This window comes from Seriola dumerili, unplaced genomic scaffold, assembly GCF_002260705.1.
Source record: "Seriola dumerili isolate Sdu_G_001 unplaced genomic scaffold, Sdu_1.0 BDQW01000230.1, whole genome shotgun sequence".
Lineage (NCBI taxonomy): Eukaryota > Metazoa > Chordata > Actinopteri > Carangiformes > Carangidae > Seriola > Seriola dumerili.
This window is the reverse complement of record NW_019174485.1, coordinates 4,780,797-4,808,400: the sequence shown is the minus strand read 5'-3', so window position 1 is coordinate 4,808,400 and position 27,604 is coordinate 4,780,797. Positions and strand designations below refer to the sequence as shown.

The following is a 27,604-nucleotide window of genomic DNA, read 5'->3' as shown; positions in this document are numbered from 1 at the left end:
TGAACCGAGCTCATTTCTGCCCTCACGTTCCCCGCCGGAGAGAGTGTCCGCTGGTTCCGATGAAAGCACTCAGTCGTAACTCGGGTTGTATTTCATAACCCGGGCTAACCGTCCTTCCACATGCGCTGACACGTCTCCAGATATTACACACATCCCGTCGGACGGCGGAGGGAACATTTACTTGGCCGGTTTGACACATTGTGAGCACACACTAGAGACGCGCAGAGGGGGAAGATGTTGCTGAAGGAGTACAGGATATGCATGCCCCTCACGGTAGAGGAGGTAAGTTTTCTACCAGCTTCTTATTCTCATTTTCACCAAGACTGGGGTCCGGTACTGTTCAGACGACTCGACTTTTGACAGTTTACCATTTGGATTTGCTGTTGCAGACATGTGGCAGGAGGTTACATGAAGTGGTAGAAACACTTTAAAATGAGCTTGAAGAACTTCATTTAAAACTGGTCCATGTCCCCATCTCTTTGTCACTACTTCTCTGTGAGGCTGACAGTGTAGTCATTACTTTTTGTTTGATCACTCATTCACCCTCATATAAAAGAACTACAGTAGTCCTAAATATTACTTATCTTAGACAGATACAACACAAACAGCATGGTTTACAGAGTGACCCAATGAAACACTTTCATCAGTTCTAAATTTGACGAATTGTTTGATCAACTGAAAGTAGAATGAACTAAAATTATTATCTGATTAGCACCCTGAAAGAGGCACTAGAAGACCATTGCAATGTTGTGGTTTCAGCACTGTTTCTGTTTCACACACACACACACACACACACACACACACACACACACACACACACACACACACACACACACACACACACACACACACACCCACAACTATAAACAATTACATGTACATTGCCATGTATAAATTCATGCTGGCCTGTTGGTTGCATAAGATTACACTAAGGCAATACTGGGGATCAGCAGGGGGTCTCCACACTTAGTTGTGTTCCATGCTAATAGTTGCACTTGTGCTGCACTGGTTGATATCACAGAGACAGGGCCATTGTCCGTATTCAGCCCATTTGTCTATTTGGTCTCACGACTCAGTCTAAAATTAGAAGGTGAAGATGATTGCTCTCTTGTCCCGGCATGCACGCTATACAGCACGGCAGCTCCTTTTTCAATTATCACCCATGTCATTGTTTTTTTGTTTTTTTTACTCATCTACATAGCTGGTGTTGTTATGATGCATCAGTGTTGTTGGTTTTCTTATAGCTGGGTGGAATAATGGACTCGCTGCGGCACAGTGTATCAACTGACATCTAGAGATTTCAGATTGTGAGTTCAAAACCCAGTTGAGATTTGGTCCTCTCTGAAGAAACATCCTGAAGCTTGAACAAGCAATGCACTCGCCAAAATAATTAGGGCATTTGTCATTTAAATAAAATCTATTTTTAGGAAAGGAAGGGAGAGGCGAAGGCAGAAAAAAAATGACTGCTTGCATTCAAATCTTTTACATTTCCTTCCTTTCAATCTCTTGCTCTAATGATACTCTCACAACTGGTCTGCACAAACACATTTAACCTGCAGCTAACTGCATCAAGTTTATGCCCATTTTCCTCAGGAAAGACTTTCTAGGAACTGAAGAGATCACCATTGAATAATGTGGAATGAGATGCATCCCTGCTTTGTGTTACAGGCTGCTTCTTTACATGAACTCTTTACAAGAATGTTATGTTTATTCTTCCTTCGGGTTGCCACTGGGCTGCCAGTGCTATATTTTCTCATCACAAGCAGTGAAAAAGGCATTAAACCACTGACTCATTCAGAAACCTGTGGTTAAAAGGGAAATGCCAGCCACAAATAAAAGGGTATCGAGGGAAGAATATGTTTGCAGTTTTTCTTGCATGTGCACTTGAATACCTTTGCAGTGTGCCTGTGTGACAGTGCATGTGTGTGTGTTTGCATTCATACATGAATTTTCCATTCAGTAAATCAGCCTTTGCCATGTGTGTATTTAGAGCCCAAAGGAGTAGGGAAAGCGCTCTTGTCACGCCTGGTGAACTTTTGAGCAGATGGTTTATGAGCAGCAAGAATAGTGCAATTAATTACTCAATTGGTGATCAATTTTGAATAAAAGGGTTACTCCACAACAAAAAAATTTAAATGCAGCATTGGATACTGATGTTATTCCATCAATTACATCTTAAGTTTTTTTTTCTGATGATCCTACATTTTATTTAACTTCTCAATTCTATTTGTAAATACACTTCAAATTCATACTGCCAAAAAATAATGGATTAAACTTTTAACATTAAGACTTGCCCTAACAGCACCTGCTGTTGTAACTTCCTGTCACTATAAATTGCTACAGAGAAAAACACTTCCTTTACAATGCAGGCCAAATCTAAAGTGTGACATGTGCGGCCAATTTCTGATTAAGTTCCTGCCAGTTCAAGCTGCTGATAATTCTTTGTTTCCCAACTGATCTGGCTTTTTAAATTTTCTTTTTGTGAAGCTGTGAGGCCATGATGGAGATACATACCTATAATGAAGCAAAATAGGATACATAATGGAACAATTAAAAATACATCTGTGGGTACATCTGTGGGATTAAAATAGAAAGATTTGAGAACAGTAGATCACACGGTTACACTGTACTCAAGATGTAATGTTAAAAGGGAAAGTGGCCATCTATTACTGCTCAGGTAAGGCCCTGGAGTTTGCTTCTTTTTGTTCTTTTGCAAAGATAAAGTCCTACTTGGAGTAATCCCAGGAAGTAGGCCATCATTGTTTGTTTACTGTCCTAACTTAGAATGAAGTCTACTTAATGGTCCGAAGGGAAACATAGAGGAGGACGTGATGGTTTGTTCTGTTTGTTTCTTATCGTGGCTGCACACATTGAGCCGAGTGTCTCCTGAAAGTTGACTCACAGTTTCCTGCCCCGTCCAAAGGGGAGAGGAAGGAGGCATAGCTGGAGAGACTGATGGAATGAAAGAAGGAAGGGCGGTGGGTGGATAGTGAGGGAGGATAAACGACTCCGGGCTGACTGCTGAGGGGCTGAGGGGAAGGGACAGACGGAGGGAAAGGATGGCAGAGAGGACGGAAAGAGCAGAGGGAGGACTGGGGGTAATGCGGGAAGTTCTGGGAGGATTTTTTTTTTCATGAGAAATTCCCCAGGGTCATTCACTAATATGTGTGTGTGTGTGTGTGTGTGTGTGTGTGTGTCTGTGTGTGTCTGTGTGTACTTAAATACGGAGTCATGGGGACATGCAAGGTCATGTCTCTCTGTGTATTGTCTCTGGGAAGAGATTACTGTCTGCTGCTTGGATGTGTTGCGTCATCACAGCCTTACTACAGCAGATGTTGGACCGGGCTATCCGAGCAGTGTTTATACAAGTTTAACAAACAGCATACACACTGAAGAAATCATTTAGCAATACCAGAAGGTTGTTCCAGGAGTTTTTCTGTGAGCCTCAATTCTCTGCAATCTTAATCATCTCTTGGGTGTATGTGTATGTGTATGTGTATGTGTGTGTGTGTGTGTGTGTGTGTGTGTGTGTGTGTGTGTGTGTGTGTGTGTGTGTGTGTGTGTGTGTGTGTGAGGCATGTTTGTACTGCCTTTTCCCTCCATTTTCCTGATTCCTCATTTATATTTATTTATTTAAGTAGTGACTTACTTACTCTCTGTGGAGTCTTTGGGTGAAACCATAAAAACCACTAACCAATCACCAACAGTTTCTTTATGTCAAAGTGATAGTTCAGCATAGTTCTTAGCATGATGGTTGTGTAATAAGTAGGGCCAGGATGACTCAGTATAACTCATGCCAAATCAAGAAATTCAGGTCTGGATGAAGTTGGTAACTTTGGATGAGTTCAGTCACAGCATAGCTTCTGTGTTTGAGTATTGGCTTGAAGTTCCATCTCAGAAAAGATTTAGATGTAACTCCAACCAGAACCAATTAGCCAAGAAATAATCATTGTCCCTCTTCAGTGTCTTGGGGATAACTCTGCTGTGTTCCTCTCCTGTGAGCAGAGTCATTCATCTGCCACCGCGCCCATTTTTTATTTTTTTTTCCCCTGGAAAGGATAGAGAGGTGATGCATCACGGGAGACTCAGATAGATGTGTTCCCTCTCCTGGTCTGTGTGTCTGTCTGTCTACCATTATGTCTTTCTCTGCCACAGCAGCTCTCGCTTGCACTTCCCTGTCTTTGGCTGACATGCCCTTTTTTCAAGCTCATGAGAAAAATGCTGACATTGCCCAACCTTTGGCTGACCTGAGTCACCGCGCGCCTCCGGGAAACACGCCTGCTTTCAGAACCTGAACCCAGCCTTAACGCGGCCTTGGTTGATGAATCTGAAGTTTTCATCACAGCTTTGATTTCACACTCTAATAACTTCATCTGTGCGGTGAAGAGAGCACCGGAGACCAGCTTAGAATTGTGCTCAGAATCACAAAGACCCAGACTGAATCAGCTGAATAAGGTTTTCACAGGAGCTTGGATACTTTCAGGGCAGAATTGAAGCAGATCTTCATTGCAGAAGGCCAGCCCCCCCCCATTATCCTTAGTATAATAATATGTATAACAAGCATAATGACATTGAGTGAAGGCCAGGGAAAAAGACACCCATTCAAAGCTGAATAAACTGAACATCCATGCGTTTTGAGTCTAGTTGATGTAGTTGATAGATGGTCATAACCACTGGCTGAAAGGCTTTTTGATGGGGTGTTAGCTCTAGCAATAACTGAAGGATTATGGCACCATCTGATTGTGAAAGACTATAATCTGCACTGAGACCTGCTGGGCAGCGCCTTCTCTCGGCATAGGCTGTCATATGCACAGTAAACCTAAAGGTGCAACCATTTTTGACCGTTATGTGTCTCAGCAAAGTGTTTCAGCAGAGCACAGTACAGCTGGTTCAAACCCAGAATTAAAGATAGTCCCTCTGTTTCCACTTTGCATATTTATGAGTGTGTGTGTGGGTTTTGAATGAATGTTAAACAGGTAGCATGTGGGCATGTTAAATCACATTTGAGATCCTGTAATGACTTTTACAAGGGGAAGTTGCTTGTTTAGGTGCTGCTGGCAGGCTGAGAGAATGGATGGGTTTACTCAGGGATGGATGACTGTATAAATGGGAGGATGTGGGGCTGGCTGCTTGAATGAATCGTCGGATGGATGGTTGGAAGGACACCTGCGTTGTTGTTGTTGTTTTCAATGCATCAGCATCTCTACAGATCTCAGTCTAGCCAGAATTCATTAGAGAGAATGAGTATCCTATACTGTAGTACAGCCCACACTTGCCAAAAACCACATATAGTTCATTCACCTTACTAAAGCGCCGTTTGGGCTCACACTGTGGGGTGTAAGCTGCACAGCTGCATCTGCACAGATGATGTTGAGATATGAAATTGCGCACACCACAGACAACCGTTTGTCTAAAAGCAGCTGGCAACCAGTGGAGACAACACCTGATGTTTGTCATATTGTGTTGTAATGGGCCAATGAAGTATTGTACTCGGATTAGAACTGCTGTGTCGTATTGCGCTTTGGCCCAGGAGGGATTATCAGTTATAGATGTTCATAGAAATGTTCATGTTGTACAGACATTGTATCAGCCCTCAAAGCATGACACTGACAGTTTGAACCATTTCATGCAACACTAGCTTCCATTGCTTGAGGGATTATTAAATGGATGAAAACAGTACATTTTCACAAAAGGCAGTAGAGGGCTAAATGAGTGTTGGCATTTTTGTCCCTTTCCCCTGGTTACTTCTTAAACGTTGAATTAAAAAAAAAAAAAAAAATAGCAATTGCTGGTTTGTTGAAACCCCCTTTTAATAAGGGCTCTTTAACAAGATTGGTTGCCATTGTTCAGTCCCAGAGCATGTTTCCATGACGGTAGCAGTTAATTTCATGTATCCACGGGCTGGGAGAACTGAAAAGCAACGAGAACAAATGTGCTATAGCTCAGCACGGACACAGAGGCTTCTTTCCAGACAAATCAAACTGTTTTCTTAGGCAAGGTAATTAAAGAAGACAGTGTCCTTGGATGGCTGGGTCTTCCTGCATTTAGAAAAAAGTGATGTAATGAAATGTAATATGAAGTTGTGTAACGCTAGACTTTATTGATCCTTGTTGGGGAATTCTCCTCCTCTCTTGTCCCCGTTCACACAGGGAGGTCAGGGGTTGTGGTCAAGTAGGTGGCTGCTTGCTTACTCGGGGCCAACACATAAAAAGTTCCAAGGTATCCAAGCTAGCAATATGTCGACCACTTTATTTCGCACAAACACTGCTACCTGTTTATTCAGACTATTTTCTTTGCATGTGGTTAGACGCCTCCCTTCCACTCCAGGGTTTGTTTAGGAAATGGAGCCTGTCAGACGCTGTTTGTTTCTTTGGTGTCATGGTAAGGTGCAAGGCCTTTTTGCCATCTGGTATACATGACAATGCTGTGATTCAATCAACATCCCATTTACTGCCATTTACTCTTCGAGAGGAAACCATCATGGGTTGTGATGGACCATTATCCATGGATGAGGCCCTTTCTCATTTCCTAGATGGCTCTGTGTGTGTGTGCGTGTGTGTGTGTGTATTGTATTGTATTGGCAGAAAAGGCTGTTTCATAACACGAGAGCTATATGAGATCGTCACGCCTTGCTGACAGTCACACTCCGGAGAGGGGCTGTTTCACTTATCAGTGGAACATATTCTGCTTGTCTCTCTATCTCTCTCGTACACACCCACACTGTGAGCTGAAGTGTGCGTGTTTTTATTATTTAACAGTAACAAGCATACACACATCACAGGGCGCATCATCATTGTGTCTGTGTTGTAAACTGTGCAGCGACCTGCACTCGATAGCAGCATCCACCGCTGCCGTCCTGAGCTGCTCGGATGAGACTGATGATGAGCTCAATGGGCTGCTGAAGTGTAACACTGGTTCCTAATGCGCTGAAAGAGAGTAAAAGCCTGATGATGGCTTTTTGGAAAATAACTTGGCATGAAATGAAAAACAGCAGGGAGTGTTGCTTGATTGTTGTGCTCTGTCCGGTGCGTTTTCTCTTGAATAAAACATTGATTTGCTATGACTGCTCGTCTTATCAAATGCAGCCTTTAAAAACAATGCATTAGTTCTGACGACTGCCCCGGGTATGACCTTATTTATTGTTAACATGAATTATTCAGAGGCATAGGTGTAATTGTAAAATACTTAATGTCCACATTACCAAACTTTATCCATTATGAATAAAAGCTCTACACTTTTATGTACGCCAGACTCTTTTTGTTCTTCTCTAGGTTTGATATGAAACGGCCTTGTGTCACCATGAAGTTAAAGAGGATTTCTTCCACCGTCTCTCCGCTGCACCAACAAATCACAGGAGGGATAAAAGTCATTTTCTACCAGCAGCCAGAGTCTGAAGGCGGCTGCTAAATCTGTAACGTGTGGCTGAAAATAGAGACAAAGCAGCTGATTCTTTAGACCAAAGCCACTATTCTTGCTGCGTTCAGTGTGGACATCTTCACTGAAACTGCTTACTGTTGCCGCTGTGAGTTCACTTGCTTACACTGTATCTCAGGAACAGCTGAAACAGCATGCTGGGATTAGAATAAAACGCTTTACTGTTTGTTGCACGTCAACGTGACTGAGGAATTTGAAGGATTGGTATTATATTTAGTCTTCTGTATTACTGTGAACAGACCTGTGTATAAAATCACCCAAATATATACAAATATGGTAAAAGGTTGAGAGGCCGGATAGGAGATGAGGGTGAGTTAATGGAATTATTTGAGAGATGAAGCTTCCCAGCCTCTTTACAGTACTTGACATTACAGACATTCATCTGCCGCACTCAGCCAAACACCTACAAGTGGATTTGTGCACATTTCTTTGTTGTTTATCAGATGAGATTTCACAGGCTGTGGTTGAGCAACTCTGACAGGAATGACATGGAATAGTTTATTCTTTTGGCAGAGCGGTGACGTGTGGAATGACTAGTTGTTGCCAATGACAGCGGTGGTGTATGTGTAATCTCAGGGAGGTAATATGTCAGAAGTTAAGGATTACAGGTGAGTTGATGACGATGAAGGTGCGGTGATGTGATTTGCATGTTTTTTTTAAATTAATATTAGTGTGTGGAGACGTGAAAAACAGAGTTAGTCATGTGGAATACTATATATCCATTGATCATAGTGAGGTTTTCCTCCAGAGGAGGCTCACTGTCGGTTTGAGCAATGCCCACCTGCACATACATACAGCGACAGTGTAGATTCACACATAGGAGCTGACGAGTGTGTACGCAGTGTTTTTTCCCTTTGGCTGATAATAGCTTTACTGCAGCAGAGTAGTTTGTAGAGCCTCAAGAATGTGGATTGTTCCACTCTAAAACACTTAACCCCTCTCAGTTCACTTTTGGTCACATGTCACTTGCATATTTGTCTCATTTTGTTGGATGTTACTTTAAGTTTTTATTGATTAAAATTATTTTCATTATCGATTAATCTACTGACTATTCTTTTGATTAATGTAAAAAAAAAAAAAAGTGAAAATTACCTATAACATTTTCCTTCACTCAAGTTGACCTCTTACAGTATCTTCTATTGTTGCACCAGCAGTTACCGTCTTGTTGTGATTATTTTCACCGGACCTACAATTGTGCTTGACAGCAGAAGGTATGAAGCAGCTTACGTGGAAGTAGCTAACAGTAGGTTTCCTGCTAAACATTAGCTCGACAACTTTTGAACTGAGAAAATTTAACTTTCTAATATTATCATGCTAGTATTTTATATTATATATTTTAACTGTCAGCATGTTAATTTACATGCTAACTTGCTAATGTTAGCATTAGGTGGTTGTTAACGTCTCGTATGCTACACCCGTGTGTTTACAAAGTTTGCGAACTGGCGTCTCTTGTACCCTCCTCATTCACTGAGAATTGTGACTGCATGTTAAAGACTAAATGACTGAATGAACGCATGATTGAAATTGTTTGATAGTGATGTCTCACTGTTGGAGACATATTGCCCACAAATGACTTATCTCCACACCCAGCTGTTGGATGCTGTTCCCGACAACTGCTGCAAGTTCCAGTAATTGGCTTTATGGTTCATGCACGCTCTGCAGACCATCATGCTATCATTTGTCCTCCCACAACCAAATTTCTCCAAATTTGTATTTTGTGAGAACAGATTCCTGCCAAAAGAATAAAGTGTTGGTGATTACAGTACAACAAACAAAAGAGTAAGTGAAAACAGATTCTGGCTGTGATGCAGAGAAGTTGTTTACAATAGGGGGTTTATGAGCACTATTATGATTTGGAGGGTTGTTTGATTTCCCCTGTAGGTTGTTCCTGAATGTACTTTTAGTGCTGTATGGCACTAAACACTGTTTATGGTGCCTTTAATCCTTGTATCAGATTGCTGATCTTGCAATACACTGAGGGAAAAGAACTTACTGTCTTTTACTTTATGACTAATGTTCCCTGAATGAATGCAATGCATTTTAGTTTAAAATGGAGCCATCTCAATCTTGTTGGTATTTCTTACACTTTTTGTCTGTTTGCCTTACGCTGCTGAGGTTAACCAGGACTGTTAGCCTCCACATTTAGCTTTTAATTTGTTCAAGGTCATCTGAATATAAATTGCACTCCACCAACTCAAATATAGACTTTGAATTTTTACCTACATTTGCAAGACCCAGGACTGAAGCTGGTTGTTCTTGACAGCTTCATTTTTTTTTTTTTTTTTTCTGTTGTCCAAACATGATCAGAAATGGCAGCACATCATGAAAATAATGCACATGAAGTGTCCAGTTTTTTTTTTTTTTTCATCAAACATTTCCCACTGGACTGTAATCCTCAGGTCAGCCTAGAATGTGACCTTCTTTTGAAGAGGCTGTGGAGAAACATTATCACAAGGTCCACATAAACACATTGTGGTGCTCAAAGCTTGATTTAGGCTTGTAATATCTCCATTACTTCAGCAAATGTCACATTGATAATGCTATCACTTGAGCGTGAAAATGGCTTTAAAGTGGCCTTCTGTTTATTTGGCTACACTATCAGGGGCTGGTTATCCAGCATGTACTGTGTGCTCTGACACTGATTAGGGCTCTGACTGTTTTGTTAACTGTTTGCCTTTATTTCTGACTAGCTTTTACCACTGGAGGCTATGAAGCGTGAGTTGTCATCTGATCAAATTTAATTTAATGTTCTGGTGGTCCTTTCTCACCTTCTGTAGTTTCACTTGTGTAGTGCGTGTGTAGTGGAGTATGTGTACGTGTTCGCAGGCACAGAGCTAATGTTTTTCTACAACCTGTGCTTGTACAGTAGCCGCTAGTCCCTGCTTGAACTCCACTGAGTGACTCAGAGATTGTACAAGTGCAGTGGTAGAAAAGGAGGCAGGAGGAGGCAGAGCAGAGCAGAGAAATAGAAAATAAAAATAAGCGGCTCTTTCTCCCTTCTTTTACTGCTCCTTTTTTTTTTTTTTTCAATTAGTCTGTAAGGAGATGAGAGGGAAAGATTTACTAGAAATTACCAAGACTGGGATGAGGGTAGACAGATGGAGATGGAGAGAGGAGGTTCAGTTGATGCTTTCATGCAAGATACTTGCTGTAAAATACATGCAAATGGAAAGTAGGAGAGAAAGAAAAGATAGACAGAGGTGGTGACACGCTTGAGTAGTCGCATGAAATATGAAGAAGGTTGGAAGAGTTGAGAAGGAAGTAATCTATGGTTAATGCAGCCAGTGGTTTCTGAGCAGCTCTTTAACATTGTGTCAGGGAGACTATGGCTTGTTTGTGGATGCATTAAAATGACGTGACCGGTTTTCACTGTAATCCCAACAGCTTTCAAATTATCTTAAGAGAGTGAATGTATATGCGAAGGTTTTTGTGTGTTTGCTTTTCAAAAGCTCTTTTAATTCCTCTTGCTGTCTCTTAAAACAGAGCAGGTCAGGCTTAAAACCTTGGATGCGTCAGTGCCCACGTGATCATATAAAAGTGATTGTGATTCATAGGTGCATCTGTTTTGTACTTGCTGTGAGAAAGTTTTGAAAGTTTTGCTTCCGCTGTGTGTTACCGAGGATACTTTTCCACTCGGGATAAGAATACACTTGCGCACGCTGGTCATCATGCTGTTCTGCTATGCCTCCAGCCCACACACAGGTGCAGCTCATCTTGGAAGAACTATCGGCTCAGCCCCCACACACACACACACACACACACACACACACACACACACACACACACACACATACATATATATATATATATATATATATATATACACACACAAATTAGACACGATATAGATAGATATATACTCACACACCTCATTATCATCTCTTGTTTCTATGGTTACTAGTGCCATCCATCCCTAACATCATCACGATCTACACACACACACACACACACACATCATGCACACACACACACATACATATATATATATATATATATATATATATATACACACACAAATTAGACAGGCTATAGATAGCTATATGCTGACACACTTCATTATCATCTCTTGTTTCTATGGTTACTAGTGCCATCCATCCCTACCATTACCCCCATAGCAGAGTAGATTATAGTGATTATGGTGTAAGACCATCCCTAGGATAACTGTCAAATAATGAGGCAGATGATGGGGTCTTACCAAACCTGAGGCCTGGGATTTTGCACCAATCACGTCATTGCAGTGTGCTTTCTAAGTTTCAGCTCAGACATATTGATGTGAGGGTAGGTCGGGTCTCTAGCTGTGTCCATTAAGAGTCAAATAGTACTGTATGTTTCTCTCCCAAGAGGCAAATTTTTTCTTATCCCTTGACAGCAAGTAGCCCCCCAGCAGCAGCAGCGTTTGGGGTTTCAGGTTGTTTTAATTTGAAATATTTCACCTGATAGACCTTATATTCTAAGCTCATGAGCCCTTGATGTTTACACTAGATTTACTTGCTGCTTTTGTCAAACTAGCAAGCATGAGAAGTATTCCATCACATCAAAGCTGCAGTAAATGATCTCTTTAGTCACTGTTCTGCTGTTGTCTCTTAGAGGTTAAAAGCTTTCATCTGGATTTGAAATGAAAGACCGCATGGCCTTTTGAGTTTGATATTTGAAGTGTTGCATCCTGTGTAGCTAAAGGTAGTGGCTCACATGCATTTTTTTTCTACCATACAAATACAGAATGACTCCCATTACACCCATTCTGGGGCAATAGTACAGATTCACAGAACAGCGCTGGTGTCAGCTGGAAAATGAGCCAGTTTGTCTCAGTTCCCACAAGGATGAGTTCTCTGTAGATACAAGGTTTTCTAGGGACAGCAGTGTTTTACAAGCATGGGAAAAATGTAAGGTCAGTATTTCCCCTGTCCCTTCCACACAGGGGAATTGTGATGAAGGAACACAGAGATCATCAACTCACTGAATACCTGCTGAAATGAGGCTAATAAACTCCACGCCTTATCTTAATAGCCTCGAAGTGAAGGCTGAGGTTCAGTCACTCTCTGGCAAGACAGCCATAGTGTGTGTGTGTGTGTGTGTGTGTGTGTGTGTGTGTGTGTGTGTGTGTGTGTTGTGTGTGTGTGGTTGAGAGAGTAGAGAAAGCAGAGACCGTCAGGACAGAATTACCTTCCTGTCACATGATTGTAAAGTAAAGGTGGGTCACATTCTCAACCCTTCCTCTGAAAAAGACGAGTTAGGATTGATTTTCCCCCTTACAGGGTGTGGGTATGTATGTGTGTGTGTGTGTGTGTGTAACGTGTGTGTATATTTTCTCCTGTTTTAGTGTCCTCTTCGACTGAGTCAGCCCTAACCATGGCTGATTTGTAGTGTGATTTAGAGGATTAGGGAGCGAAAACGCCTGCTAAGATGTATTGACTAGCGGAAGTGAGAGAGAGAGAGAGAGAGAGAGAGAGAGAGAGAGAGAGAGAGAGAGAGTGTGTGTGGGGGCAGGGGATGGGGGGGAGAGAGACAGNTCGACTGAGTCAGCCCTAACCATGGCTGATTTGTAGTGTGATTTAGAGGATTAGGGAGCGAAAACGCCTGCTAGGATGTATTAAAGAGAGAGAGAGAGAGAGAGAGAGAGAGAGAGAGAGAGAGAGTCTGTGTGTGCAGGCAGGACATGGTGGACAGGGACACAGAGGGGGCAAGAGAAATTATGTTTTGAGGAACAAGAAGAGAGATGTCCTCATCTATTCATTTGGATAATAGGAACATTACTCACATTGACCGTTCCAAGCAATCAGTTTATATGACAGGACTAAAAAAAAAAATCCATATTTTTTAATCAGACAATAAGCACATTGCTTTTGTGTGCAGTTTTACAGAAAGTGTATAAAGAATAATGGACTGTTACTAATGACTTTTATATGTTGTGTTTTGCTGTGTCTGTATAATTCACACGTAATATTTTTTGACCATTTGGGTGTCAATAGAAGAAATTGCTTACTACTATTTTTTTTATTATTTTATTGGTCTTATTGTATTCTGATTCATGATCATCTTTCCATGTGTTTGACTGGATATGTTGATATCAATTTGGGTTTCAAACCCGGTTTAAAATAAAGACATGCAAAGGCATAGTGTAAAATTTGCTTTCGTAATGTTCATATAATCATGGATGCCATGGGCTCTTAAGAAAATGTTTGTTTACTTTCTGTTAAAAGTAACCTAAAGAGAGAGAGAGAGTTTTTTTTTTATTTTTTATTGTAAAGCCTCCCAAAAGTATCGCTTTTTCTGTCTTCTTTGGAATTGTCCTAAAGGAGGATGATGCTTAAGAAATCCTGGTTAGGAGCTCTTCTGTGTGTTTGTGTGTGGTGGTAGTGATGCTTTGCTGAAACTGGTTTTAGAAACTGGTTTTTAGATTAGAAATTGTACAGAAAAGCTCCTCCCATAGGGGTTGTTGGGGTTGTTTTTCACTGGGGCTAGAGCCTGCAAAGATGTTATGGCAGCTTTAGGACAGACTTGTCTTGTAATTGTAAAATCACCTGACTATGGAACAAGAAGTGCACATGACATTTTGTAGCCAGCTGACCGAAAGGGACCCCCCCCCCCCTCCACCACCACCACCTCAAGGGTTTCAACTTAGAAACAGAATTATAGTAATCCTCTGTTACATATCATATTAGAGGGGTATTACAGAAATGAAATGGGTAAAAGGAAAGTCAAACATCTCTCACATTCTCAAACTCTGAATTTATTCAGGGTCTCGTCACGTAAAGCTCATGTTTACTTTGATTAGCAACACTCAGTCAGAAATAACTGTGAATGGTTGGGACTGTAGCGTTCTGCTGTTGTGTCCGTCTCACAAGTTTCACGAGTGTAGGCTTGATGTTCCGTTTCAGACTGCCACTGCAGCCTGACTGAGAGTGACAACACACTGATGAGAGAGTTAAACTCTTGACTTCTGAGGCAGAGGCCAGTCTTCTACAATAATATTTTTTGAGTTGTGATTATCAAAGCCACGACCTCGGGATTTGATGCCAAGGAATTAAGGAGGTTAACAAGTAGAAGAACTTCTGAAATACTTGAGAAGGCACTGGGATATGTGATATGAGGAAACAAGAATTTTAATTGTCCCTACGGAGTGGAGCGCTGTGTGGATGACCGACTGCCAACCACTGAAGGATTCTTGTTACATGTGGTGGAGTTATTAGTTCCTGTCTGTCTCTCATTAAAAGAACATTTTAGTGGAATGAGTTACAAAATACCTTGACCAACAAAACCATGCTCTTAGTCAAATAATGGGAACTAACACAGTAAGCAGCGATACACAACATCCTGTTGACAAGTTGAGGTGAGTTGAGAGGGGGTTCAGCAGTTTCAGTTCATGTTGTAGACCAGTTTGGTTGTGTTAATCTGTGTGAGGTATATATATATATACTATATATATATATATATATATGTATGTATGTATTCAGTAAAGAATACAGCTTTATTTTCAATCTAAACATTGTGCGGTTAGATGAGAAAAAGTACTCAAAAGGATCAAAGACAAGACATGTCCATTTTTGTCTCTGCATCAAATTGATTTTTTTTTTTTTTTTTTTTTACATAACAACATAAAACACCAAGTAAAAGTATATATGTGTTGTCTTAGCATCTTCAAGTAAGTGTTGTCAGGTCAGTGTTGTATTAAAAAGACAATGTCATTTTGTTTTTCTTAAGCATTAAAATAACCAGGGGACTTTTGTCCCACATACACAGTTCATTTGAGGTCATTCGGTGTACTCAGATCAAGAAGCTATTTTGAATTCATAACATTGTCAGTGACGGTCTGTGACATCATCAAAAGGACCCATGAAGAGCCCTGTGGTGCTGCAGCAAGGTGAATTTATCTCTCTTAACTATCTGATCATTGAACATTTTCATGGTGTGATTACCTAAGTTACAAACCCATGTCATTCAGTGAAATGCCAAAGAAAAAAACCCTTCTATTCTTAGATTTTTATAAAAATGAGTAAATGCTGTGCATAGTTGTAATTAACTTTATTGGTCAAGGTTATTGTTTGATATGGGTGGCCAGTTGATAGCCTGCAATGCTAAAATAGAGGTTTTGTCATTGAGTGTAATTCCACTTCTGTGTTACACCCCAGTGTCATTACACAGAATGACAATATTCCTATATAGTTAACAATTTTGGCATCTTATCTATATTTCAGCTATATAAGGGTCATTTAATACTGACAAATATGTTTTAAGCTTGATAAAATATTAATATTTTCATGCATTTATATATATTTTTGTCATTGATTTTTATAGATGTTCCCAAACAGAGTTGCAAGGCACAGACAAAAAATTTAATGATCTAGACTAATACTAAAAACAGTGCTACAATAGGAACAATGTCGATGCCAATTCTCGCCATCCTTTTTGACAAAATTTCATTTAGAGTAACAAAACATTGTCATTGAGTGTAACAGATATATTTATGTAAAAATGAAAACAATATAATATATACTATAAAATATATTTGTGATTAAACAAAATTTTATTGTATTTGTAAATGTAAAATTTAATATTACAATTAATTAGTGTTTTAATATATAATTTAATTATTGTTGCTCTTAATATGTCTCATAAGATTATTATTTATTATTATTATAACACCTTGGTTAGTAAACTCGAGTGTGCTGTGTGCAGTCACCTCGTGTTGTCTTATAGGAGATTTCTAGGTATCAAAGTCTTCAAATTTCAAACAGATGCTATTTTAGGCCACTGACATGCGAAAATTGCATAATACAGCTTTAAGGTGCTTACTGTGTGTGCTTCAGTTTCATAGAGTTTCCATAACAACAGTGTAATGTTTCTTGACAGCCATCTTAAGTGTACCAGCTAGTGGAAAAAAAAAACAAACAAAAAAAAAAAAACACTTGAGACTGCTGATTTGTATGTACAAGTCCCAGTCTGTTCATTTGAAGGCTGTGGTGCAAACAATCTAAGTGTGCATCTCATAAAGACTATCTCCCTCCTCTTCCATCACGGTTCACCCTCCTTTCACTTTCCAGGTTTTACAGCCCTGGAAAGGCAAACAGGGGGCAGATGTGCCGGCTCTTTAAATAGACCTAAAGAGGTCTTAACAAGCGGTCTGCTCAGCTCCACTTAATGTCCAGCTGCCCCTCACGGCCCCCTTTGAAATTCCTGAAATCAGGTACAATTACTGACATTTTTTTGTTTATTTTACTAAGCCATAGTCCCTGTCTATTTTTGCACAGCCAGCTCGTTTTTGGTGAGTGGTGAAGTCATTGTGATTTTAGTCCTGAGCCTTTTTCCGTAGCTTCTCCAGGCTGCATGGAGTCACTGACATGATTCATCCCATATCGATCACTATTGTGCTTATTTTTTACTCTTGAGGTTGTTGCTTCCTGACCCATAATGCACCTTTTGTTTGGCGCTAACACACTGTTGAACACTTCCCACACACCATTTCTTTTCTCGGTGTGCACGCTTGCGTGTATTCGTGTGCGTATGAAACGCTTTCATCCCACAGCTTTCTCTCCTGAGGACGATCCTGTGCCACAATCCTAGAATTCAAAGTGGGGGGTGGGGGTGGGGGAGTGTTGAGACACACTGTAATGCATACAGGCACAAACACAGATATACAGTGTGTATATATATATATATATATATATGTCTACATGTATGAAATATCCATATAGACACACAAAAATGCATCCTCTCCCTGTGCAATAATTAGCCCTTTCTCTCATCTTTACTTCTTTTCTAAAGGCTCTTCTTTGTGTGTGTTTTTTTGTGGGCATGTGTGTACTCTTTGTTTTCTTTCAAATTATTACAAAGAAGGACTTCGTCTGAAAAAGATACAGATGTGACAGAAAAAAAGACCTGAAAGAGACAAATATAGGAGTGAGAGATGAGACAAGAAATGTCTGAAAAAAATTGTGATAATGGTTGCTGATGGGCTTTGAGGATCATATACTGGTATGTTGCTGGTGTAGTAAGGTTGGTTGTGCCATTTTGTTGTGGTCTTCCTGGATCAGAGATCATCACTGGCATCTGTTCAATTTTAATCAGGCCGTTAAAACACCAGCAAACAGCTTATGTTGGTCATGGCTTTTTTTCCTTTCTCTGCAGCAGTTCCACACAGAAGGTTTTGACTCTCTATTTTGAATTCAAAAAGGCTTATTAACAAACAAGACACAGCAAACTTCATGTGGGATAACTGACAGATAGAAGGGCAGCAACAGTGGAAGAATACAGATGGAGAGTAAACCACAAACAAAACATAATGCATTTTACATTAGTGCTATGACTCTTCTGTAGACACTGAAGCTTATGGCAGTTTAAAACCTCAGTATATTATCAAAATTCATTATGGAGACTCCTGCACATGCCATCAAAGGAAGACTGTCTTTTTTGAAAGAAGAAATAATACCTTCTTCCCTCGTAAAATGAAGCCAATGCAATACGCTCAGAGGTTTTTTACTGCAATAGCCTTACTCTGTCTGCTCAGACCAGTAGCGTAGTAGCTGATGTTAGCTAATTTTAGCAACTTTAGATGGATATTGCTGTTGCAAACGACATTGCTGAGCAAGTCTGCTGACCTTATGACTATTTTCTACATATGCCTGCCTTGTACCACTGAAGAGGATGCAGTCATTTTTTAAAATTTTTTTTATGGCTTTTCCCTTGCTTTGTTATCCCTGATTGTGAATCAATTTCCTGTTGAACCTGACCGTCTGAACCGCAGTATAAGTGATGGCCTTTTTTTTTAATGCCTCTGTGCCGCGGCTGGAGGCAGTATGTTTCCGGTTTGTCCATCCATCCCGTTCTCATGAACGCGGTATCTCAGGAGCATCTGCGGGAATTTTGTCAAATTTGGCACAAATGTTTGGGATGAACTGGTTAGAATTTGGTGGTCAAAGGTCAAGGGTATTGGCCATAACTGAAGTATTCATACCCCAGTTATGATAAAATACACATAATACCTTTTATTCAATTCTTTCAAAGTCTTCTCTACATTGATTACATGAGTCTGGACAGACATGGATATAAACTGTAACTTGTCTAGTTGGTAGAGGCATACAATCACCAGATGGCAATTGTAGGTATGGTAATGATACTGATGTTCTATATAACTGTTGAAATGTTGATACTAAAATAAAACATGTACAGCAGCGCCTCTATCAGTTTGACAGTGAAATGGAAAGAAAGAATGAGACGGTGAAATTGAGCCAAACCAGCGTTTAACCTTTCCCTTTGGCAGGAATGTTTAGCTGGGTAATTAATAAGATATGGTTCTGTCTTGTCTCTATCTAACTCCAAACATTTTTTCCTTCCAACTTCCTTCCCCTCTTGTCCCCCTAGTGATGTCATCACACACAGCTACTCACACACACATCCAGATCCACACACTCACACACGCTGGCCACGAATCAACATGCAGATATTTTGGAAAAAGCTGAGTGATTTCCTCGAAATAAAGGGGGAAGAGAGGCATTGCTGCTGGGCTTCTTCGGCCTTAATAGGGCTTTGACGTCAGTGGGAGTTGAAACTGGACTGAGATGCATATTTCTGAAAGCTTCACTCAAGAGGCCTTTATAGAGGACCTTTTGCATTCCCTCATTTTGCTGTTTCAGTGAAGTTGATCACATGTGGCGGTCCATCTGGGGCCCATAGGTTTGTGCTCGGCAAATGTTGTTATTAGTACATTGTGCAGTGAACCTGAAGTGTAAAACCATCAAAGTTAATGACATCGCAGTGTGGTGTTTTGCTATTATATTCATCTGATGGAGTTTGATGATAGTGTAAAAAATGCATTAGTAGTCTGTTATTCTTTATTTTTTAACCTGTTAAAAACATCCAGAAATTCCTCAAATGATGTTTGATTTCATGTCAGTTAATCATTTTACATTAATTTACTGATAAAAACACACTGGCTTTGAAAACCATTCTATATTGATACTGGCTTTCCTTTGCTTTGTGTGTGTGTGTGTGTTTGTGTGTGTGTGTGTGTGTGTATACTGCACCGATTGAGATTTATTCCTGACCACCTTGCAAGCCTAGATAACATTACGTAGTCAGCTAGATGGATTAGTATTAACCTTGTGGTTGTCATTGTGCATGAATTTACTGTGTCTGTTTTGGGGATTGACCCTAGTCATGGGTGTGTGTGAAAAGCACATTTGCAGCGTGTTTGCAGACGGATGACGCAAGCAGCTGGTCGGGGAAATGGGAACCAGTCCAGAGGGCTGAACCGTATGCTGAGCTTGAACGTCAAATTCCCTTCTCTATTTGTTTGTCTTTGCTGTTTCTTCACTGGGTGGCTTCAAAGCTCAGAGTGGAGACATGTGGGGAAGGAAATAAAGTAGGATGAAAGGGATTCATAAAGAGAAAGAAAGATAGGGTGAAATAAATGAATTACAGCCGTCCTAACAACATTGACAGCTGGGAGGAAGTAATTTGTAGAAAGCGGAGGTGGTGCCAAAAAGAAAGTTGGCCTCTAGTATGGTATAGAACCCAGTGCATGTGGAGTACATTTCCACCTCCGGTATGTTGGTATGGACAGAAAGCTGGAGGGGCAGTAAGCTCTTTGTTTTCTGAGGATCACAAAGCAATATCGTGTGTAGAAGACATATGCAAAGTTACAAATCAAACAAAAATAAATACAATGTGTTTTAACCAAGTTCTTCCTTAGTACAACCACATTTTTGATTTAAAAACTACTAAATTACAGACCCAGATTCCTGCCATGGGCTTAAAAATTAGTAAAATTACAAACTCCTCTACTTTTTAAAATCTTAAAGGTCCCATATTTTACACTTTTATGGTGTTTTGTTTATATGTGTTTTGATATCTATAAGAAGACATATTTGTTTCAAGAACCCAAAACATCACAGTGTATTTTTACAGCTCTTCTTTTGGTCTTCTCGCTGGAGTTCTGGCAACAACAAGTCTGTTTTCTGAGCAATCAAATAAAAATATAGCAGATTTCAGGTAAACACTAGGTAAGCACAAGAAGGTTGGACGCTGCGTCCAGATAGGCCCATAGCTGAGGATGGTGACTGTTTTGTTGTGACATCACAAAGTTACAGAAGTCCTGATGCCTCATTTTAAGACACAGTTTTTGAATACAGGCCGTGTGCATTTTGTCTGTGAATTGCACACTTTGATACTTTCATAGTAGTAATATAGCACCTAGACCTGCTTCATAATTAAAAAAGACATGGACGTTTGACTCTTTACAAAGTGGGACCTTCTTCAGATAGCTAAATCCGGACGGTTGGTGTGTTGGTATTTCCAGAGAAAGGGGAAGTGAAGCTGGGAAGTTCAGATAACACAATAATATCAAGCAGTAGCCTTAATAAGTTTTGGTCGTGAGTCTGCTAGATGACTCAAGGTTTTATCCACCACATCAGTCACTCCTGACACCAAAAAAACAAATGAAAGTGGGAGAAATTAGAAACAGGCCTTTAGAAATAATTGTTTATGTGTGGCTTGTTTGTGGTTATCGAGCTGCAGTCACTTGGCATAAAAGTAAAACAGTGCGTGTGAAGTTTTGATGCTCTGTTTGAAATTATGATCAATTTTATGAAGCCACAAATTGGTTCAGCGTCATGGAAAGTCAGTTATGGGTGTGGACACATACATGTAGCTGCCTTCAGTGGTGTAGTGTCTTTGTGTGTAGCTGTGTGTGTGTGAGACGGCAGCAGTTTGTTTTATTTTTTCACTCCAAACATTTGGATATTATCAACTATTAATGTGACCTAAATGACAGACTTACAATAAATAATTTGAAAGATTTTATTTATTCAACACAAACATCTCTGCATTATATAAAGAAATTATTTTAGGATAACATTCTCAATTTGTTTGTTTTTTCACAGTGGCACAGATGAAATTCACACTTTCAGCAAAATGGTTTTAAACAAGTCTTTTTTTTTTTGAAAACCTCATATAAACACCATTCTCACCATTCATAATCCCACTACAAACATTTTCCTCACACCACAAAAAAATCTTACTGTCAAACATTTATGTATTACTGTCCAGAAAAGTTGAGGCAAAATGTGGGAAATTGTGTTTGTGGTAAAAGTGCTTTCCTGTCACATCATTTCCTTTTTGTTTAAGCCCAAACGGGGATGCCCATATTGTGCAAATGTGTTTGTTGATATACAGTGGTTTGTGTGTGACTGGCCTCACTAGGTCAGAGCTCATACATTAGTTTGGAATATGCTTCCTGCATGCTGTTTTGAAAACTGTGTGTAATATGTGTAGTTCAAATGCTCATTCTGTTTTTTTCTCCTTTTTAATATTGTTTTGAATACTCACCTGTGTTTCTGATGTCCTCGGCCTTGGATCAATGGTCCCAGTTAGCGACACTGTTATGGAAACACTGTTAGTTTTCCTCTAGCCACACACACACACACACACACACACACACACACACACACACACACACACACACACACACACAGACACACAGACAGAAGGTCAAGGGCATTCAGACAGAGGCCTTTTAGCATACTGTATCAGTGCTAGCTGCTAGCTCAACAATCTTATACAGTCTCTCATTGACTTTCTGTCATCAGTCTTTGTGAAAAAATGAACTGTTGTCCTGGGGTTTAAAAAAGGATCTACTGCACATGCTATTAAGTCTGAACCTGAGATGATTTTAAGGTTAACAACAATTGATTTAATTAAAAAGCTAGAGTTCCGATGAAACTTTTCCAGCGCGCCAGTGCATACATGCATTGTTATAAGTATCTCTCACTTATCCATGATGATCAACTTCTTCTTCTTCTTCTTCTTCTTATTATTATTTTTTTTGTAATAAATCTGTTAGGTTATTTATTGTTATGTTTTGCCATTTTTAAGACATGGCACAAACAATAGTACATGAGTATCCCCTCCCTTCCGGCCCCATAGCAGAGATAAACAGGAAGTGTTGGTATTAAGAGACCAACAAATATACAATAGATTGTGGGGAGCTTCATTGTACAAAAACAAAGCAAACAAAAATGTAGCTGCAAGCAGTAATATGTGAGATCCCTGTATGTCACATGTCGCACAGATGGCACGATCAGATCACACACAGAAATTGCATAAATATGATGTGTGAAGTATTTGTTGGTTGGTTCAGTGCTGTCCAATCCAATCCAAACACATTTTTTGATGTTGGGATTGGGGGTGGGGGGTTGGGGGGTGCGGATGGGGGAGCCGATAAGTCGGTCGGTAAATTTGCCACTTCAAATTTGCAGCAACTGATCAGGCCTCTTCAGTATGTCAAGCTGGTGATGAACAACCCGTGTTAGTCTAAAGCTTTGGCAGAAATATGAAATTAACAATAATATTACATAACATTGCCTCTCTATTTATGTGGTGATATCTTGAATTCTACCCAACTTATCATTGTGTCCAAATTCCTCTAAGGCCTGAGCAGATGACGGCCATGCATCATGAGTAAGATTACATTAAATACTATTCTAATTTGGATAAATATGTACTATGAAAAACTGAAATCCTTCCAGTATGAAGAACAAGCTTAACAGGCTCTTACTGGGCTCATTCTACATATAATCATTTGAACTGGGCATAAAAGACCTTCACATCTCCAAAGACATTGACATTTAAAAAAAAAAATTCAAAGCAGTCTTTTCACCTGTGATTACTGAAACCAACATTTCCTTTTGTAGAAATGATGCCAGGCTACCGCTGGCTTTGAATGCAGAGCCAGCCATTAAGTAATAAATGTCCCTAAAGTGATTTACAAGGACTGAAATGTCTTGTATTGGCTGCCTTTCTGGCCACAGCACCTTGTGCCTCTATCTCTCTCTCCGCTGCTTCTCTTTTCCTGTCTTTCTTTCTGACAAACACATACACACAAGTGGTTCACAGGCACCAACTTGCACTTCTCCAGGAAAACAGACTTCTGCAAACCTGTAATGTAGTTGTGTTTAGTTGCTTAAGTCCATTGCAGTCCATTTTAATCCTTTTATTCCAGTACCACTCTTCTCTGTGGCAGTTCCTCTTTTGTTTCTTTCTCTCCCTCTGTCTATCAGCCTCATATATGGGCCATATCACAGCAGGACTGTAAGTACTTCATACCTTCAGTGGTTGAAATGTCACTCTTTGTGGAGGGTTTTATATATATATATATATATATATATATATTTATATATATACATATATATATATATATACTGTATATTGAGAGAGAGGGAGCAAAGTTGTCAGCATTAAGATTTTTTGCCAATTAGGGGCAGCAAAACATCAGCAGAAGCTGACAGATACACTGCTACTATTCTACACAGCTTATAAAGCTGTTATGGCTAATGCTAATGGAAAACAGTTACCTTTTTCTGCATCCAGCAGATATAAAACGACGAGCTGAGTGGAGGTTCAAGGTGTGTTTGTGCATTCATTTATAGAACATCGTTTTTCCTAAGAGAGGGAGAGAGGGAGGGAGCACATCTAATTTTTATTTCGAACTGGTTCCACAATCATGAAGCAGCAACTGCAAACATTGTGTCACCTTTTAGTTTTAATCGTGNACATATATATATATATATACTGTATATTGAGAGAGAGGGAGCAAAGTTGTCAGCATTAAGATTTTTTGCCAATTAGGGGCAGCAAAACATCAGCAGAAGCTGACAGATACACTGCTACTATTCTACACAGCTTATAAAGCTGTTATGGCTAATGCTAATGGAAAACAGTTACCTTTTTCTGCATCCAGCAGATATAAAACGACGAGCTGAGTGGAGGTTCAAGGTGTGTTTGTGCATTCATTTATAGAACATCGTTTTTCCTAAGAGAGGGAGAGAGGGAGGGAGCACATCTAATTTTTATTTCGAACTGGTTCCACAATCATGAAGCAGCAACTGCAAACATTGTGTCACCTTTTAGTTTTAATCGTGACTGTGGGACATACAATAGAGCTTTGTTGTCAGATTTAAGAGACCTAGGGGCTGAGTGCCAGTGAATAAGGTCTGTCATATAAAACGGGGCTAGACCACTTAGAGCCTTGAAAACAATTTGGAACGTCTGAAATTGGGTTCTAAAGTGAAAACAGGGAGCCAATGAAGAAAGGATATCATTGGGGTGATATGCTCATACTTTTTAGGACTGCTCAACATCTTTGCAGCTGCATTTTGGACCACAGGCAAGTTAATGAAGACCCAAACAGAGAAGGCCCAAACAGAACTGGCTTGAGTTTGGAAATGATTCTTAACTGATTGTAACTATTTTTGACAACAGAACTTATTCGTTCATCAAGACAGAGTTCAAAATCAAAGATAACAGCCAGCTTTTTCCCATGAGACTTCACATATGGGGTGAGGATATCTAGCTTACTATTGAATTTGCCTCTGGACTTGGAGTCACCAAAGATAATCATTTCAGTTTTGTTACTGTTTAGTTGATGGGATTTTTTACTATCCAGCTTTTAATGCCCTTGAAACAGTCCAGGAGAGGTTGAAGAGAATCCCTAGATTTCAGTGGGAGGTAAAGTTGTGAATCATCAGTGTAGAAGTGACAGTAGATATTATACTTCTCATTAATGTTTCCAAGAGGGAGCATGTACAGGCTGAATAGAACTGGCCCAAGGATGGATCCCTGAAGGACCCTATAGGTGACTGAGGCAGAGGAAGGGGAAAACTGCCTAGACCTATAGCCAACAGAAAATATGTTTGAGATTTAAACTAGTTTAGTGCTGTACCCTCAATACCAACCCACTAAATCTTAAGTGCATTAGGAGACCTTTAAGTACTAAGTACTACTTCAAATAGAAGAGTCCACAGGGAATAACAGATCATTTGTAACATTTAACAGAGTTGTTTCAGTGATGTGAAGGGCTTTGAGCCCCAATTGAAATGGATCATAGACCTTGTTGGTATTTAGGAATGGTAGCAGTTGTGACAGGGAAATTTTCTCCATTATTTTTTTAAACAAATGGTGATCTAAAGATGGACTAATAGTTATCTAAGCATCTTGGTTATGATTTTGAAGGAGAGGCTGGACAATGGCATATTTAAAATGTGGGGACAGTGCCAGAGGCTAAGCAAGATTTAATAATAACTTGAATGCTTGGACCAATTAAATCAAAAAAATCCTTTATGGTAAGGGAGGGCACCATGCATGCCTATGTGCCTCAACCCAGAAACCAGTTCAAATTGATTAAAGGTAGCTGGGCCTCCTAAGTTGAGCTAGATACACATAAGCTTTGCTGTGGATCATGAATGTTCTTTCATGAACACCTCATGACTACCTTGTGTTTTCAAAATTTCAGAGTCACCTGGTCTAAATGCAGTGTCAGTGGCTTATCCACTGTAAATCACTGGGGAAACATCAGTCTTGGAATGGAGACATACTTGTGAATTTTATTTTTTCTGTTACTCAGCAGTATGTCAGAGGGGCTTTGTACGCAGCAATGTCTCGCTGTGCCTTGACGGAAATGTCTGAGATTCTTAATCAGTTTTCGCTCCAAGACAGCTGAGAGAAATGTGCACAAAACATCCCTCTCTCTGTCTCTCTCTCTCTCTCTCTCTCTCTCTCACTCACTCACACACACACACACACACACACACACACACACACACACACAAAGTCTCCCTGTGTCTCATTCTCGCTCACACGTTCAGACAGTCGTCTCCCCTCAGGGAGCCACTGCAATGGACACTCGGTAGGGAGAGCTCTATTGATCTACCTGCAGGTGGGTGAAGGAGACCCCATTACTGCTTCAATAACACACTCTCCTCTATGTCAGCTTGCCATATAGGCTCCGCAGCCATCGGCCTGTCCTGTCACACGGCCTGTGTGGTGCACAACATTGCATGTGTCTGATACTAAGATCATTGTTGTCATAGTGCAGTGGCTTACCGAGTCAACTCACCTGAATTACATACATCTGCTGGTACTTACTATCAACATGTTACTACGTTTCAAGAAAATCTCAAGCAAACCGTAGTGTGGTTTTATATATTACATTTTTTTTTCTCAAACTATTTTCTCCCAAGGCTCAGATGTCTTTACATCTCACACAGAGGTGCTGACAGACATGACACTTTCCTGCATGCCAGTGTAACCCAGTGTTGGAAGTACTACTTTAAATATTGCCAAGTCCTTATCTATGTTATTGTCTTGGTGTAAAAAAGGTATATTGAGCTGAAACAATAGAGATCAATATCCACTTGTTGAGTTTTTCTTTTTAATTCTGCCTTTGACATTCACAAGGCCTTTTTATTTTTTGATGACATTTCAAATGTCAGTTTTTAAATGGAAATAGAGCTTGTGCAACTTGTAGTTTACTTCTGTGAATGGAGGCTGACAAGGCCACTCTGTTCCATTAAATACATCTGTTGTGCTAATGGATGATGGGAAAGGAGCTGAAATGAGACTGGTGGGTTCATTCATTTCATATTTTCTATCAGTGCTGTTTTCAGGTGATTTTGATGCCAAGCTTTAAAATGTTTCCTTTGCATGCTGAGACTAAATGAATGCTCCAGAAGCCAAGATCACTGCTGCGTTGTGATTTTTCACAGAATCATTCAGTATTATCTCAAACATTTGCTGGGAATGACCATGGAAATCCCAGATTAAAACGTTTAGACTAGGGGATTTGGATGTAATAGGGATCATGGGATTTATTTAACCCAAAAAATAAAGGCAAATGTTTACATATATGTGGTCTATGAGGGCAGAGGCAACTAACAAGGAGTCCAGTCAGGACTGAGAAATGTGGAAAACAGGGAAGGGAGAAAAGGGGTGTGTTACCGTCACAAAATTATCTTGTTGCGCAACATTCCTGACATACTGTATCCCTGCTGACTGTCATTACTTTGGGCCCAGAAAGGTCTTTGTTTGTGTGTGTGTGCCTGCAGTAGTCTGCTTACTTTTTGTTTTTCACTGTTATTTTGATTTCTGATTAATGGTGTTCAAGGTAATGATCTGGCAAGAAAAAAGAACGGAAAAAGCTACTTACTGTTGTCATCACGTTCTTCACTTCGATGTTCAGGCTTGCTTTCCAGTACCTTTCCTCACCTCTGACCTTCACGCATCACCATTACCATGGCAATCACCATCAACCTCCAATTAGCCAGTTCCTGGAAAATCAAGTCATTCTTTCCTTCCCGGAAAGCTCTGTGGAGTTCCAAAAGAAAGAAAGAGGGGTGATTTG

The 27,604-nt window shown here is 40.0% G+C and overlaps 1 protein-coding gene across 2 annotated transcripts in view; it reads left to right on the top strand.

Moving 5' to 3' along the window:
- pitpnc1 (phosphatidylinositol transfer protein, cytoplasmic 1) overlaps nucleotides 1-27,604 on the top strand; it is a 75,065-nt gene continuing 47,461 nt past the window's right edge. For both annotated transcript variants that reach the window (XM_022755462.1, XM_022755463.1), the window contains exon 1: nucleotides 1-282. In XM_022755462.1, coding sequence (XP_022611183.1) covers nucleotides 235-282 — 48 coding nt within the window. In that variant the 5' untranslated portion in view covers nucleotides 1-234. The remainder of the gene's footprint in view (nucleotides 283-27,604) is intronic.